The 17,081-nt window shown below is 38.7% G+C and overlaps 1 protein-coding gene across 5 annotated transcripts in view; it reads right to left on the bottom strand.

Moving 5' to 3' along the window:
* Nucleotides 1–3,655: 3,655 nt before the first annotated feature.
* LOC122638266 (plant intracellular Ras-group-related LRR protein 7) overlaps nucleotides 3,656–17,081 on the bottom strand; it is a 40,447-nt gene continuing 27,021 nt past the window's right edge. Inside the window, exons 7-10 of one of the 5 annotated variants that reach the window (XM_043831143.1) lie at nucleotides 9,649–9,734; nucleotides 7,012–7,113; nucleotides 6,784–6,914; nucleotides 3,656–3,985 (exon numbers count right to left, since the gene is read on the bottom strand). In XM_043831143.1, the coding sequence (XP_043687078.1) occupies nucleotides 6,804–6,914; nucleotides 7,012–7,113; nucleotides 9,649–9,734 (299 nt within the window). In that variant the 3' untranslated portion in view covers nucleotides 3,656–3,985; nucleotides 6,784–6,803. The remainder of the gene's footprint in view (nucleotides 3,986–6,783; nucleotides 6,915–7,011; nucleotides 7,114–9,648; nucleotides 9,735–17,081) is intronic. The other 4 variants (XM_043831142.1, XM_043831144.1, XM_043831145.1 and 1 more) reach the window with 4 other exon arrangements.

The raw sequence follows: 17,081 nt of genomic DNA, 5'->3' as shown, positions 1-17,081 counted from the left end.
AAATCAATAAGCCAAACTAAGGCTTCAATGGATCTCAACAGTTGGAAAAGTCCAAGGCTCTGTATGGCAACGTTAAAAAAAAAAACAATTCTAATGTTTTCCGTTTTTTAACAGAAACAGGGTGAAAACTGTATGGTATGTTCGGTTTGATTTCCTGTTTTTTTTTTTTAAACGAATCGAGCATTTGACACACTTTTGATCCACATTTGAGAAACATCAATTCTGTTTCTACATGTGAGAAACGTTTCTAGCAAAATGGCGGAAAGACACATGTCACTTAAAAATTTAAGGGTATTTATGGTATTAACCATTAAAACATAACAATGCCTCTCAAATGTAGGATTTCTACCTGAAACAAAAGCATTCGAACTGGAGAGCTTCGTCATGGAGGGTCGACGCACAGGTAAGCGAGACAAAGGTCGCCTGCACTATTACCACTGTTCTCCGCTGAGCCCATCTAACCACCAATCCACACTGCTCCGACTCTTGCTACGGTTCTTCTTGGCTCCGTGTTGGATTGTAAAGAGGTACCCAACAGTCTTCCTGACATAGGAATCATAAGGAAGATGATCGACAACTCGGAACCCTAGATTGGCCTACTGCTCTAGAGATAGAAAGATCGCACCTTTGAGGTTCCAATCCGAGGGGGTCTTCGAAGTACAAATGGCGAGGACATGCCAACCTCTGATCTTCACAAGATTGCGAAGCGAATAGGTTGGGTAATTGGAGACTGAGACGATGATCCATCGTTCTGAGCGAAAAGATGTGTAAGGTGTGGATTGATCTTTAATGAGTTGGATATTATTCCAATTAATCATAGGGAATGATATCTTCTCGAGCTCTCTCACTCTGGTTTGGAGGAGAGCAGCTGAGTTGCCCACATTGTTGAGAAGAACAATATGGCGACGGTAGCAATGAGAATAGTAAACGCGAGGATTTTGCAGAAATTCTCAGAAACTCGTGGAAAAATCATTTTAGGATTAGAGAAGCGCTCTGGCGGGAGAGATGGATGTGCTCTGAGTTGGGGTGGATTTGGCGATGCACGGTCTTGGACCAACATTGAATGAAGTAGACCAATCCAGGCCCAAACCTCAACTTAATTGAACTGAAACTCTTCGTCTTCTTCTTCTTCACTCAACAAATAATTTTCAAATTCTCTCTCTCAAATTGAGCTGAAATGCAATCTCTTCGCTCCCCTTGCTTCTCTTTCCTCTAGGTTTGATGAGCGTCTGCCGACAGGTGTGGTTGCCTGAGTAAGAAGCACCTCTGCTATTTTCCTGATGCCACCACCAATCCTTCCCTGAAACACTTTCTACCCATATAGGTTTGTATGTTTTCTTAGTTACAAAAATGTTTTTTTTTTCCAGTGTTACCATACAACATTTCATGATCCCATAAATGCTAAAAAATCACAGAAACACATAAAACTGTGTCGAATAAAAAACGTTCAAAAAACACAAAAATCATGATCCCATAAATGCTCAAAAATCACAGAAACACATAAAACTGTGTCGAATAAAAAACGTTATCATACAGAGCCCAACTTACTGTAATACACCGAGAGTGGATCTCTCTTTTTCCACCGAAATAAGAAAACAACACACGGTGATGGTGATGATTATAGTTAAGATGAAATAAACTAACAATCAAAGACAATTGTCTTTTCCGACTTTTTATCATTTCAGTGTCAACCGAAAGGTGCTTGGACCAAGGATTGGTTTAAGGACAACAATTCATTTCTTTTAACGGGTTTGACATGAAACTTATTAGAGTTGCAAATATCAATTACTCTAATGAATTCTAGTGTTTAAGTTGGAAATATTCATCCAAAATATACATGAAAATACATGTAACAAGGAAAGTAGAATATTTATCTGAATCATAGACAAACTGAGGTTCAAATTCAAGTACCATACATAGAGTCATGAACCTGAAAACAAATGGAGAATCTTAAGGAATCGATAGGACTGAGTCAAGCCACTAGTCACTCTTCTTAAGATTATAGATATACCCTATGATGCAAACCAAGTTTTTGGTTACCAAGATAAAACACCTCGCATGCCTTTTTAATAGTCATTGCACTCGATTACTAACCCAATAAGGCTTACTGATCTTTTTGCTACTCAAATTTACTCTATTCGGTATCCTAAATTCATAGCCATTTTTCATGAACCAAACAAGGTACGAAACTAGGAAAAGGTGACATGCTGATGGCCAAGTCAACCTTGATATTTTCAGTTTTTTTTTTTTTGGTAGAACACAAGTATATTGATTAATCAATTTATAAATTAAAAACAGCTATGAAAACCAAAAAAATATATATATACCATGACCCATTGCTCAAAGCATATTTACATAACCCTAAAAAAAGATATATGCTTGTAAAGCCATCCCATATGATTACACCAAGGGAGAGGGATAGGTATGGTAGCGGTATACGGTATGCTAGCACCCTATGTGTCTATCTCTCCCTTGAAAATGACTCCCTTACCCCTCAAAGGGAGGAAGAAAGAGATAGACAGATAGAGTACTAGCATAACCAGCCTTTTCACTTACAACAAACACCTAAAGCACACAACAAATTAGGACTAGTTTTCTTATCCTTTGAAATGTTAAACTGACTTAAACTGATTTATACATGATCACATGGCAGCAGCGAGAGCTGGAGCTGCCGGACAACAAATTTGGTATTCCTGGATTTTATGCTTTGTTTTTTTTTATGTGAAAACAGAGATTTGCAACAAGAGAGTCTGAACTTTTGAAGGGAAAATTTAAATACATTAGAGATGGCACCGAAAGAAAACAAATTACAAGAGATGCTTGAGAGCAACAACGCTCCAACAAGTGAAACATCAAAGACAAGATTAGGAGGAGAAAGAAAATAGCCAGACTTTGTCAAAGCTTAACTTTGATCCATGCGGAGCATGAGGGCTTGTAGCCGTTTGGTAAAGTTGCAGATCCCATATTCTGTTGCAGATAAGCATCATCAAAGCATGACAGAAGTAATTAAATATCATCAAAAATAGCTTTAGCCTCACAAGGACAATCCCCAAAAAAAGGTCTATTGATAGATCTGAGCAAACCCAATGCATAAATGCCAATGACAATCCTCTCAAAAGTCAAAACCCAAAGTTTTGCACAAAAGAATACCTTCTGCATGTGCCGATTTCATCAGCTTGAAAGCTTTCCACCGGACCATCTTTAGCACTGTCCTGCAAAAGCATTATTAATCCATAACCTCTGATCAGGTCCACTTCCTGAAATTTCACTCATCAATGGATCATCCACATTATCTTTCACCTGATACACATATTCATCCAGCCTCGCACACGATGGACTCTTTGAGTAAGAGTTTGCTGCCAATATTGGAGTGAGCTTTGAAGAATTCCTCTGCTACAGAAGCAGATCTCGAAATACTTCAGGCTGTCATTGTTTATAGGACCTGTGGTGTTGAGAGAGAAAGAGAGAGAGAAAGAGAGAGAGAACTCTCTTGGTTGTCCTCTCTACAAAGACTGGTACACCATGACACAAACTAGAAGAGTAGAAGGCAAGTTCGTTGCCCAACTGAAGGGATATGGTCTTTCATTTATCTCTCATTATCAACTTTCCCATCTTCAAGCAAATCAACTGAGTAAGGGGCCATATATAAGTACACTTGCGAAAAATGAGATGGAATATTTCAATTATTTGATTCCAAAGAAAAGAGTTACATCTTGAGTTACAACCCAATACATCTAAAAATTGTGCAACTCTTGAGGCAGAACGAACCACCTCCAGAAGATTCATGCCATTGTACCATATATACATAAAGAGAAAGCCGAGTCAAACTAATACCCATTTACAATGTGATAGAAACTATGAAAATAAATATTTCATATAAATTGTGAAGGGAGAAAGAAAAAAAATTCTCCTGCCAAAATACCCTGCAAGAAATTAGCTGCCAATAAATGTCACTCCGCCCTTCATGTTCCATAATATTTTCCTGCTAAATCATAAAAAAATGAACCGTCAAATTTGAAATGAATTTGGTGCAATGTAGGAAGGGAAAACTAACAGAAAGGGGGGAGAGAGAGGTGGAAAAAAAGAGCAATGATATCAAAACTTGTTTTGGAATATCAAAATCACACGGGTCTTCATTGCATTTAACACATATGCATGGTGGGATCAGCATCCAATAGGTCCCACCTACTTAAGAATTCTTTCAGAAAGAGCTAGGGAGGCAATGTCAGATTTTTAGATTTAACTGGAAAAGGGTACAGTGGATTTGATAATTAGGACCTGATGATCAAATTTGTACCCAATTCCTCTTCATAGATTCTATACACCATTTCCAACCATGTGGTATTGATGGAGATGACAAAAGCTATGAATAAGTATTATGCAACAAAAAAAGGGTCCTATCTGATTGTTACATGTCCACAAATTGACGTAAAGGACTGATTTTGGGTTTGATATCTTGCTTCTAGAAGCTTTTGGACGAGAAATTTTAATATAAAATCTTATATCTTCAAAAAAAGTATTCTTTGAATGTCACCAAGCTTCAAGTGTCACTAAATAAAAGTATCAAGTGGCTTTTGCAAGTGTCTCCTTGTATAAAGTTTACTACCTTTTCCTATGCGTGCACTTCGTTCTACTAGAAAACACACATAATTTTTAATTTAGAACCCAGCAACAATGCAGCTCTCTCTCGTTGAGACAATGAACCATGTGACTACCCCCCCCCCCCCCCCCCAAAAAAAAAAAAAAAAAAAAACTCAGCCTTATCCCAATTAAATAGGGTCAGCTACATGGATTCTTTCAAGACAAAGTATGGAAAACTGAGGTCCTCACAAAAGGAAAAGGAAGTAACAGAAACGAAGAAATGAGATAAGAAAAGTGAGAAATAGAAAATGAAAAATGATAGTAAGAGGAAAGAGGCTAGCCCAGGAAAACAGGAAAATCTCAGCTAAATGGTCGACAAAGTGGATCTTTTCCCTCCAATAGGCTCAATCTGAAGTCATACTTGGCACAAGCCCTAGACTATGCATGTCATTCTTCACAACCTCACCTATGGTCATTTTAGGCCTGCCCCTAGCTCTTTTAGCTCCTTCAATCGGGATCAGATCACTCCTCCTTACTGGGGCATCCCCAGGCCTCCATTGCACACGGCCAAACCACCTCAAACGACATTCTCGCAGCTTGTCATTGGTATGGGCAACTCCCACATCAGCTCTAATGCGCTCGTTCCTCAATATATCCTTCCTAGTTTTGCCACACATCCATCTTAGCATCCTCATCTCTGCCACACATAGCTTCACTATATGGCCCTTCTTAACTGCCCAAAATTCTGCCCCATACAACATAGCTGGTCAGACAACAGTCTTGTAGAACTTTCCTTTAAGTTTTAAAGGAATGTGGCGGTCACACAATACTCTGGTCGCTCCTCTCCGCTTCATCCATCCCACTTTAATTCTTTGAGAAACATCATCATTTATGTCACCTTCTTTGTTTATGGCAGGCCCCAGATATCTAAAATAGTCACTTGGCGGTATCTCTCTCTCCTCAATTTTCACCATGTCATTATCCATCATAGTTATAGCCAAAATATATATATATATTGTGGTGGTATCTCTCTCTTTCCCCCTCCCCCACAATTAAAAAAAAGGCCGTACCCAATGCAAAAGGCTCCCACGTTTAGTAGGGTCAGGGGAGGGTCAAATGTACGCAGCCTTACCCCTGTTTCCAGAGAGGCTGTTTCCAGCGCCCCCCTCCCCCCAAAACAATATATATTATATATATATATATTAGCTAAAGCCAAAATATGCAACCAAGCTTCCCATTACCAAGGAAGAGAGGTTCTATTTTTAATTAAAAACTGAAAACATAATGGAACATTGGGGAATAAGGTAAAATATACAGGGACAGACCAAATATCTCAATTATCATATGACAAGTTTTGAACAGCTTGCATAAAACAATTCAAAGAAATTTTCTGGTTAGCCAGTTAGGTGCTTGCCTGACACTTATCACCTTGTTTCAGGCTCACACTTTTAATGGAAATGCAAGTGGTGCAAAGCAAGGCACACTTGCAGTGGATCTTTAACACCAATGGTGCCAAGCCCTTAAAATCAGACCGACTGGACATGTCAAGTTCCACATAGATGGAATTCTTTTCCATAGTGACTGAGGACCTTTTCAATCTCAGATTAGTACCAAGGAATTAAAGGGGGGAAAAAACCTCAGATTGGTCTGAATGGTTTGCTAAGGCTCATTCTAGAGGTGGCAACCCCATTCAAAAGCCTAAAACCTTTTTTTCCCCCTTTTTTGGATGAGAGATGATCAACATGAGATGAAGATAGTGGGGATGCATGTGTATAAATAACCTCCACACATGGCCACTAATATTGGTTTGTTTTCTTCCTGTCATCACTCATTCCTTTCCAACACTAGCATTGTCAGTTCTAAAAACTCATCACATAGACGAAACTCACTGAGCAAACTAGGTTTAAGTAGCAATTCAGTTTTTCAAATGCCTGAAAGAATCAATTCACTACCTAAAAGGCTAAAACTAGCCAATCACTCAAAGCCTAATAAACTACTTCTTGGGAATGTCAAGACACTGGATCACATTATTTGGAACTTGAAACTCAACCAAGTATCAGGCTGCTTAAAAAATCACCAGATATTCACCATTCATTAATACCAATGTCTTTCACTCAGGTAATGGAAAAGTACAATTGTCTAATAAAAACAACAAAGGTGTAGAACAATTGTCACATAAAAACAACAAGGGGTAGAACCTACAATTACTCTAGGCGAGATTGTTATAAATCAACACCCTCGTCAAGGCCTTTGGAACCAATCATCACATTTGAATCAATCTGCTTGTCAAACTTCTTCTTCCTACGCTCTTCAAACTCTAGGAAACCTTCCATCTTCAAGGGGAAAATGTAAAAGATCTATTAGAATGATATATACATAACCGTGATATGATACGAAAGATTTGGAAGTTCAACGAAGTATGCAACTTGCCTGTTGGAACTGATCCATTGAAATGGGATTGTAATGGAGTGAAATATTCTGCAGAGATTTGCATTCCTTCAATAGATTTTGAGGTATCTGTCCAATAATATACTGAAATATTAAATTGCAGCTTATCATATCCATCACATTAGAATGTGATACTGAAATAAATAGTACAAAGTAGATGTTTACATCATAAAGTATGAGGTACAGAAAAAGTTTCTGGGTAATAACAATTACCCCTCTAAATACTTTGCAGCAACTTCTAGGTTTATATTCGGATCTATGGCATGCAGGAAGCAGCTTAAACCTAAGCTTGTCACCCTGCTAAGCAGTTTGAAAATTAAGCACCTGAGGGAATTGAAGTTCTTTGTTGGACTGAAGTTGCTAGGTTGAAGAAAGGCATCCTGATGCAGTTGCTCTAGCCTGGCTAGACAAATATGACCCACTTTGGAGGTCTAAACCAAGAACTGGTCGAACCCGGGTTCATTCATCATTGGTCCAACAAGGGTTGGAAGTAGTTAGTTTATTTTTATTTGCAAGATAGGTTACGTAAGACTATGTTAGTTGTCTATTTGAACACTATTTTATTTCAGTTTCAGAGTTTGATTAGGAGTTAAGAGTTTTATATTCCAATCAGGATTCTATACTTTTCCCTTTATATAACTGCATGTAATCAACGTTGGACACATATTGGATATTGAAATTGTTGGTTTGCTCAAGAGAGTGGTTGTGCGTGTGTGTTCCCTCTTCTCTCCCTCCCTGCAACTCTGAAATCCTAATTCAGGATTCTCCCTTCTCCTCACGGCCCTCCACCACATTTCCCCCCCCCCCTCTTCCAGAGGAAGCATACGTTTGACCTTCCTAGAAACATTGTAACGACTGGTTATATTTGACCTCACCTATGTGCCTTGTACTGTCACAAAAAGATAAGATAAAAATATACAATTCAGGCTGTATAGGTAGTATTATTTGGATTTTATATCCCTTGAGCAGAAAATAACATGAAATAGATCAAGGTGTTAAATAGATGATCTTTTAAGTCTCTATGCCATAAATATGCTTATATAGTTATATGCCTCTATTCATATTTGAAGAATAACATTATGTGTTAATTTTTTTCACATATCTAATGAAAGATCTCAATTTTGTTTTTGGAGCTTCTCTTCTTTCTAGGAAAGAAATAGATAAAGAGAAAAATGCCTCAAAGCCATTGAAAGAAATGTCAGGAGCTAAACTAACTTTGAGCACTGGTTAATTTTTTCGCGTTCTAAAAACTTCAGGTGACTGGATTAATAAAAGGTTCCAGGAATTTGATTGAAACACAGTTTCAAGTTAAACCATATTATATTAAGAAGAGCTTGATATCTTCTTATTGCTAAAAGTACCCTTCTAGATTAACTATTTGTAAGATATTTATACTCTTTTTAAAGCTATCTTTATTTTTTTCTCTTTCTTCTTTTCCTCTGTTGCAGATGATAGAAGCACAGGGAGTGTTCACATTCTCAATGGAGAATTTGGAGAGGGCAAGAAGTTGCAACCCCCTCCCCCCCCCCCCCCTTCACTTAGAAATCAATAGAATTTATTAGTAGGAAGCCCATATACTTTACAAGGGAAAGAAGGGACACTATACAGAACCAACTAGAATCTACACCAGAAACGACATCCAGTCACTTTGATGTTAATAGTTGACAACTAGAACACTCTTTATGAATAGAAGAACTCAGAAATCATTTTCTTCTTAGCCTTCATCCTTTTTCCCCCTATCAGGAACTCAGTTGAGTTCTTAAAACCATTGAGCTCTAGAGCATGGCTTCATTCATACTCACCAATTGGGTATAAATTCAAATCTTCATCAAGTCATATTCTGCAGAAAAAAGACAATAATTTCACAACAAATGATGACATCCATTAATACAACCAACCTAACTGAATTTGCCCCATTATTTCAACGGAAAATATTTCCAGCACTTGTAACTAACACAAAGTATATCAGCCAATGCCCAAACTGTAAATGCAACTATGAATCTCATGGAGAGTTCGATCATGGCTCAGGATGAAAAGCTGGCGGCATGCTTAACACATGCAAGTAGGATGGCAACGGGAAGTGATGTTTCCAGTGGCATACGGGTGAGTAACATGTAAGAACCTTCCCTTGGGAGGGGAAGAATTCTCTTTTCAATAAATGTCAGAAAGAAATAGGATTTATTCTAGTTAGGGGTGAGAGAGAGAGATGGTGGGACTCAGAGTAGTAAAGGGAAAATTGGATATGCGTGAAATTCTTACAAGGGTTAATTATTAGTATCTAGCATGTCAGCAACTCAAACAATAACTACTTGTATAGATATTTGAATTAGGTCTTGACCAACGAGGAGTACATAAATGAGATCACAGACCGAGACAACGAGATAAATTAAGTTTTCACCCCGAGAACCTTGTTACCATGGTTATTGGTGTGACAAATGCCCAATACATGTTTCAGGAAAGTAGTGGGCCATTTTCAATAAGATAGGCATATGAACAATAATCAACGAAGATGCAGATGAACAATAATCAACAAAGCTACCAGATTGGGAAAAATAAATAGAATACCAAATATCTACTCTTTACAGACCAATATAACTCAATAAGATTTGAAGATTATACCTGACACACATTATTTTTGTCTAAGCAAAGAGACTTTAGGTGAATGAGATTGCAAACTGATGAGGGAATTTCTTCAATAGAATTACCTGCAGGCACAACTCACAAACTTAATGCGAGGCGTAGAATAGAAGGCAAAACTATCAAAATTTGATGACAAAAACCTCAAAAACAAAAGATACAAATGAATTTACGTGCGAGCACGTCAACAGAAGTTCAAATAAAAACCCATGAAGTACTTTGAAAGGTCCAATGATCTAAAGTTTAATCAGTCAGTTGACACATTTATTGAAAAACATAAAGACTGTAAGACCACTATGGGAACTCTATCAACCTCAGTTTACTGTCATTATATCACAAATTTAAACCAACTTAAACAACTCCAAATGTATTTGACTAGACGAGACTAGACTAGAAAGTGATTACAAATAGGGGGATAAGTATAATGAGAGGAATAATTAAAGACTTTCAGTTATATTGTTTATGTTAGCAGAACCGAGAATGGGAGAATGGCTTGAATGATCAATGAGATCAGTCAAGCTCTCTATTTATAATAATAAAAGAGATTACAAGGGGAAACACTATTCACGACACTGTTCATGTATTGTTCGTGTGAACAGTGTCACAACCCTAATTACATTTCTACCCTTGCTCATAAATACATAAATAAAGAATAAATAAAACACCCAAAAGACCAGAATACCCCCATGGTATTCTAGTGTACATATTCCAACACTCCCCCTCAAGCTGGAGTATACAAATAAGTAAAGAAGCTCCAGCTTGAACTAATAAGAAAAAAAAAATGCTAACACTCCAATATTCTAACACGCCCCCTCAAGTTGGCGCATATACGGCACTAATGCCCAACTTGAACAAAATAGGGAGTAACAGAGTTGTAGCAAATTCCATTCCAGCTTGACACATAGACGGCTGAATGAAGCTCCCAAATAAACCTTCAAGAACTTGAAATAATTGATCTTCAAAACCTGGGCAGACTTTATCAACAAAGTTTTCACCAATCTTCAATAGCTGTCCAGTGATGAATCTCAGAGTGTCTTAGTGACGTAAAATCTTGAAGTGAAAAACTAGGGCAGCAAGCAGCGGAAACAACTGAATCAACCCAACTATAAATCCTCAAATAGGCACTGTAATCCTCAAATAGGCAGGCAACAACCAAATATCTTCAATACTCTCAATACTTCAATCTCCCCCTTACGGCAAACTCAACCCAATAACAAAGAATACCCAATGGCAATGGTGGAGAAACACTAATCTTCTATGTTTTGCACCAATGTTCCTGTAAGTTCTGCGTTCTGCAATGTCTACAGGTGTATTTTACATAATCCCCCCCCTTACGTGTAGTAGTACACGTGGACAAATAACGAAGATGATGTAAGAAATAGGGCAAAAGTATGATGTTCTAGAATTTTTCCAAAGGTGCTATGGGTAATTAAAAAAGAACGAATGGCAAATTAGAGTATACCATAAACTTTCAAAGTGGTTATGGGTAAATGCCAAAGGTATGATATGGGAGATGGGTAAGTGAAAAAGGCAGTGGGATAAAGAATCATGGAGAAAAAACAATGCAACATAGCAATTTTCGACCTTCTTCAATCGATCAAACAAACTTCTTGGATGGAAACTCCTACATGGGAGAAACACCAAACTCCAATTTGCAGATCTAATAAGAAAACAGATCTGATTTGAAGCAAGGAAAGGCTCCAATCTTCAAGGCTTGAGCAATCTTCAAACAAGGAAGAACCAGTGTGCAAAACTCCAATCTATAAACTCCCATATGCTGAATAGAACTGATGAAGATATCTGGGCAGAATTGATGTAATAAGCTTCTAGAAAAACTTGGACCAGATCTGAATTAGAGAACAATGCTCGGATCAAGTTCTCAAAGTAAGCTGGATATGAACCAGTAGAAAAGCTTCACACAACTGAATAGATTCGTAGTCGCAACCAATAACCATGAACACACTATTGTTATCCCAAATAAACTGATCTCCAAGGTAGTAGATTCAACTCTTCAACAATGTAAAAGAACTTCGATCTCCAATAGTAAGATACTCAGTCTCAAAACCAGGGCAGCAGTAGTCCTCATAAAGGCAGTAGTAACAAGTTAACCAGTCATGCTTACAGAAGCCAATCAATAGAACCAGTAAGGGATGTAGTAAAGCTCAATAGAACCAGCAAGTAGAAGAGATCCAATAGGAATTGATGCAACCAGTCACAAAGGAACCAAATAAATGTAGGTTGATAGTTGGAGAAATCAATCATAAGAAAGAAACCTGAATTTGTTCAAAAAATACTCCAAGGATAATGCTGAAATTTGGGTCGAACACTCCTCCGGTATGTATAAGGCTCCCCTAAAAAAATCAGCTTGATAGGACAGCCCTAACCCTAAGGAGGGTTTTGGAAAACCCTGAAATTGAGATCGATATAGGGAAAGGGGGCTTCAATTGCTGATGTAGACTTGCAATAGATGCTGATTAGTACTGCTTGAATGGGACCCCCAATGCGAACAACCAATCTCCAGTTAGAATGAGACTTGGTCTTCAAGAGGGAGAGACACCAAAAAATTTGCAGAAAAGTAGGGCAGCAGCTATCGCAGTAAATAGACCTTCTTCAAGCCATGAATTGATGAATTAGAGTGTCTCTTTTAATGTTAGAACCACCTCCAAAGCACTATAGCAGCTCATCCCTATCCCAAAAAATCGATTTGTGTCAGGGTTTTGGAAAACCCTGAAAAGTAGAGATCGGTTGGGGTAGGGGTCTTCAAAAAAACTTGAAAAGGTGCAATATTGAGGTCAAGTGGTCCTTGTATTGGAGGAAAACAACCCACAAAAAATCAGCATCAACTGGAAGGAGGAATCCTAAAATCGATTGGAGTAAGGGTTTTGAAAAACCCTAAAAAGGTGAGATCGATTGGGTGAACCAAGCTGGAAAAGAAAAGAGAGTGTAGTAGATAGAAGAGGTAGATAGGTGCTGGAAAAGAAAGCAGAGGGAGCTCCAACAATGGAGGATCAGCCTTCATGTGAGGAATCTGATCTTCAAAATTCTGGAAAGCTCCAATATCACAGGTATGGTTCCAGCAGTATCAATTAGAATTTAGGTTATGAAAAAAAAAAACAGATTGGGAAGAGGGCCGCAACTAAATCATTGGATTAGGTTTTTCCTCATTAGTGCTGCCCCCTTACAAGGATGAGAAGAAGAAAAAACAGAAGAAGGAGAAGCCGAGAGAGAGAGAGAGAAAGGTGGGAGAAGGTGATGGAAGAAAAGAAGGTTTTTTTCTAACCTAGATCAGAGAATTGGCTCTGATGCCATGTTAGCAGAACCGAGAATGGGAGAATGGCTTGAATGATCAATGAGATTAGTCAAGCTCTCTATTTATAATAATAAAAGAGATTACAAGGGGAAACACTATTCAAGACACTGTTCATGTATTGTTCGTGTGAACAGTGTCACAACCCTAATTACATTTCTACCCTTGCTCATAAATACATAAATAAAGAATAAATAAAACACCCAAAAGACCAGAATACCCCCATGGTATTCTAGTGTACATATTCCAACAGTTTAGGTTTGAAAAATGTAGCTAAATTGTATTCACAAACCAAAACAAAACCTTGATAAGTGTTAAATTGTTACATCATCAACTGCTGCTTTGGAATGCATGCAAAACAGAAGCACATCATTATTATCAAGGAAGAACAATATAAGGTTTTAGCAAATGCCAAAATATCCTGTTACCAGCCAATCAGTACTTGTGCCATCAACCCAGCTGTTCAATCCGTAGCCAGCAGTTGGAAGGACTGATGATTGAAAATATTGCCAAACTAGTACCTTCAATAATTGCTTATTTTGCCACTCTATCAATTAGAGTCCAAAATTTGTAATGGCTCTCCCGAGTCAAGATGGAAAAATATTTTCAGAAGCATCCAGTAGGTGCAATCTTGGTTTTAGTTAAGTACACTACCAGTAATTCAACCCCAACTAGAACTGCTAATGCATTGTTTACTAAAACAAGTTGAGGAAAATATAATAGAAAATCCTACTATCAGAGTATTTAACAACCAAAAAAAAAATCTTGCAATACAATATATTAGTGATCAAGACAAGGCATTGTGTTTCATATAAATGGTACTAAATAAAGCAACATCCAACCGGGGGGAAAGGAAAAAAAAGAAGACGGGCTCATCGTACTGCAAGTGACATTAGATCAAATCAGTTCCAAACCAGTAAATCTTCTAGAAGACAGTGTTAGAGTTGTTAAACCTCATGTGAATAAGGGTAGTTTGGGAACTAGTCTTATATCTAGTGTCCCCATTACATATTTTCTATTTCTTACCTTTCTCATCTTTTACCTCCCTAGGGAGGTGTATGTAATATTCTCAAAGTCTATTAATGAAGTAATATGGGTGTGGAGAGTTCACTCTCACACACAACACATTCCACCGAAGTACACTCTTCTCTTCCCTCTTGTCTTCTTATTCTTCTTCTTCCTTCTCCATCATCTCCTTCCTTTCTTACTTGCTTCCCTAACCTAAAATCCAATTTGGTATCAGAGCTTTAGGTTTGAGAGTCATATTCAGCCTCTTTCTCCTATTCTTCTTTGAAATCCTAGGGCTCAAAGGGTTTCAAGGAGAAGACACCAATGTAAAAAATCTGTTATAGGAGCATGAAATAGGTTCGAAATAACCTACTCAGGTGTATGAAGATGTTATTTGAGCTTTGTTAAAGCTCTCTTGAAGTTTTGAAGCCATTCCAGCCACTGCTAGAGTTACTGCCAGCCTCAACCTGAAGTTCCTGGATCTCTCTCTATCGGCATGGGTTTAAGCCATGGATTGGCTCATTAGAATCGCCCAAAAGTGTTCATTTAGTCCCATATGTTCCTCCTTGCAGCTTGAAAGACCTACTTGGGCAGTACTCATTTTCGTGGAATCTCATTTCCTGCCCAGGTAAAATCGAGACTGCAGATTTTTTGTTCTTCTTGTATTTGGACTGCAATATGCTGCTATGTTGGTTGAGAAATGCATAGAAACAACTTGTGTGAAGTGATTAAGCTGGTTTCAGTTGATGTTTTCCTTTGGAGAATGTTAGGGTGAAGTTTTTTATCAAGATTCACGGATTTTCTTCCTTGCTGAATCGGTTTTTTGTGTTGGGTTCCATATTTGGGTTGAGTGTGTACTCCCCACTTGTTGTTGGTACTCTTTTTTATGGTCAAGTACCATTTCCCCTACATCATGGCTGATTCGGAAACCTCTGGACTTGGTTCGGCTGACTCACCGCCCCTCAGTTTGTGTATGAGACTTCACATCCTCAAATTTCCATCGTGAAACTTGATAGTACTAATTACTTGGATTGGTCACACTCTGTGAAGCTTTCCCTTAGGAGCAAAGGGAAACTTGGGTACATTACAGGTGCTACTAAAGCCCCAGAGCAAGGCTCCCCTGGCTATGATAAATGGGAGACCGAAAATTCCATAGTCATGACATGGCTAATCTTCTCCATGAAGCCCGAGATTGGGAGAAGGTTTATGCGAAAGGAAGTTGCCAAGGCAATTTGGGACAGTGTCTCTCAAACCTATGATAGGGTAGGTGACTCTGCCAAGGTCTATCAGCTTCACCAAAAGATTAATTCAATGAGGCAGGGTGATAGTACCATTTATGAGTACTACAGTGCTTATATTAGTCTCTTGGAGGAGTATGATCACTACAGGGACCTCCAGTTGACCAACCTAGAGGATGAAGCAAAGGTGTGTCGCACTCTTGAAAAGGAGTGTCTTTACCTTGGTGGCCTGAACCCAGATTATGAGCCAATCAGGATCCAGATTTTAGGCCGGTCCCCTCTTCCATCTCTTGATGAGGTTTGTAGCTATTTACAGAGTAAGGAGACTCGGCATGTTGCTATGGCACCAGCTCCAGCATCATCTCTTGAGAGATAAGCTCTCAATTCTTCCTCTTTACGGGCCACCCATGGTGGTGGTAGAGGCCAGGGGCCTAACCATTGGGAAGACAGAGCAGTAGAGACAGGTGGTGCTAGTGGCGATGGCAGAACAGGTTTAAATGTGATTATTGTGGGAGATCTAGGCACACCAAGGATAGATGTTTGACTCTTCATGGCCGTCCTCCTGGTACACGGGGTGGTGCTCGTGGTGACCATAAAGGGGGAGCTCGAGGTGCACACTCTGTGATGACTGAAACAGATGCTACACAGGATGACTCCACCTTGGCTGATGCAGTGTTTCGCAGGGTCATGTCATAGCTAAGCACATCTCCTACACCCACAGTGGCTAGCTCCTCTTCATCCTCAGCTTCTACTGCAGCCCAGTCTTGGGTCATTGACTCTGGTGCCACTGACCACATGACTGATATGTCCCATTATTATGATTCCTATACCATTTGTTCTGGTAAGGATAAGGTTAGGGTAGCTGATGGCTCCCTTTCCTCCATCTTTGGTAAGGGCAGTATCCCTATTTCTGTTCTTCATGTCCCTAATCTTACTCTTAATCTTTTATCTGTGAGTCATTTGACAAAATCTCTAAACTATTGTGTCACCTTTTATCCTTCTCACTGTCTTTTTCAGGATTTGGTGACGAAGAGGATTATTGGTAGTGGACGTGAGGAGGACCTTCACCTTTTTTACCCTTTTTTGCCTACAGCTCAGTCCTATGTGTGTGGATGTAATGATAGTAGTTCTGTGGAGTCTGTTATGTTATGGCATCGTCGTCTTGGCCATCCATCTTTTGCTGTAATGAGGAAACAGTTGCTTCACTTATTTTCTTCTATGGGCTTCATCTCATGTTTTTCAATGTGAACCATGTATGTTTGCTAAATATTGTCGTTCTTCTTATCCATATTATGGTAATAGAACTGTTGCTCCTTTCCATATTGTGCATATTGATGTTTGGGGACCTTCCCCTACTACCTCTTTATTTAGCTATCGTTACTTTGTGTCATTTGTTGATGATTTTTCTCGTGCTACTTGGACTGTTCTTCTAAAACATAAAAGTGATGTTTGTGATGCATTTCAGAATTTTTATCAGATGATTCTTACTCAGTTTGATACTCATATCAAAATTGTTCGGTCTGATAAAGGAGGAGAATACATGTTTGGTGGCCTCCAAGCCTTCTTTACTAATAATAGCATTATCCATTAGCTCGCGTGTGTTGACACACCCCAACAAAATGGGGTTGCTGAGAGGAAAAATCGTCATTTATTGGAGGTCACCCGTAGTCTCTTGTTTGGCATGCATGTTCCCAAGGCCTTCTGGTCTGCAGCTCTTCTCATTGCTTCCTTTCTCATTAATCGCATGCCTACCAAACTTCTTGATTTCAAATCTTCCTTAGAAATCTTATCTCCACTGGTTTCTGCTTTCTCTCTTCCTCCTAAAGTCTTTGGCTGTGTTTGTTATGTGCATGTTAACAAAT

The sequence above is a fragment of the Telopea speciosissima genome, chromosome 8 (genome assembly GCF_018873765.1).
Source record: "Telopea speciosissima isolate NSW1024214 ecotype Mountain lineage chromosome 8, Tspe_v1, whole genome shotgun sequence".
Lineage (NCBI taxonomy): Eukaryota > Viridiplantae > Streptophyta > Magnoliopsida > Proteales > Proteaceae > Telopea > Telopea speciosissima.
The sequence above is the reverse complement of the archived record's forward strand: the minus strand, read 5'-3'. Positions and strand labels throughout refer to the sequence as shown.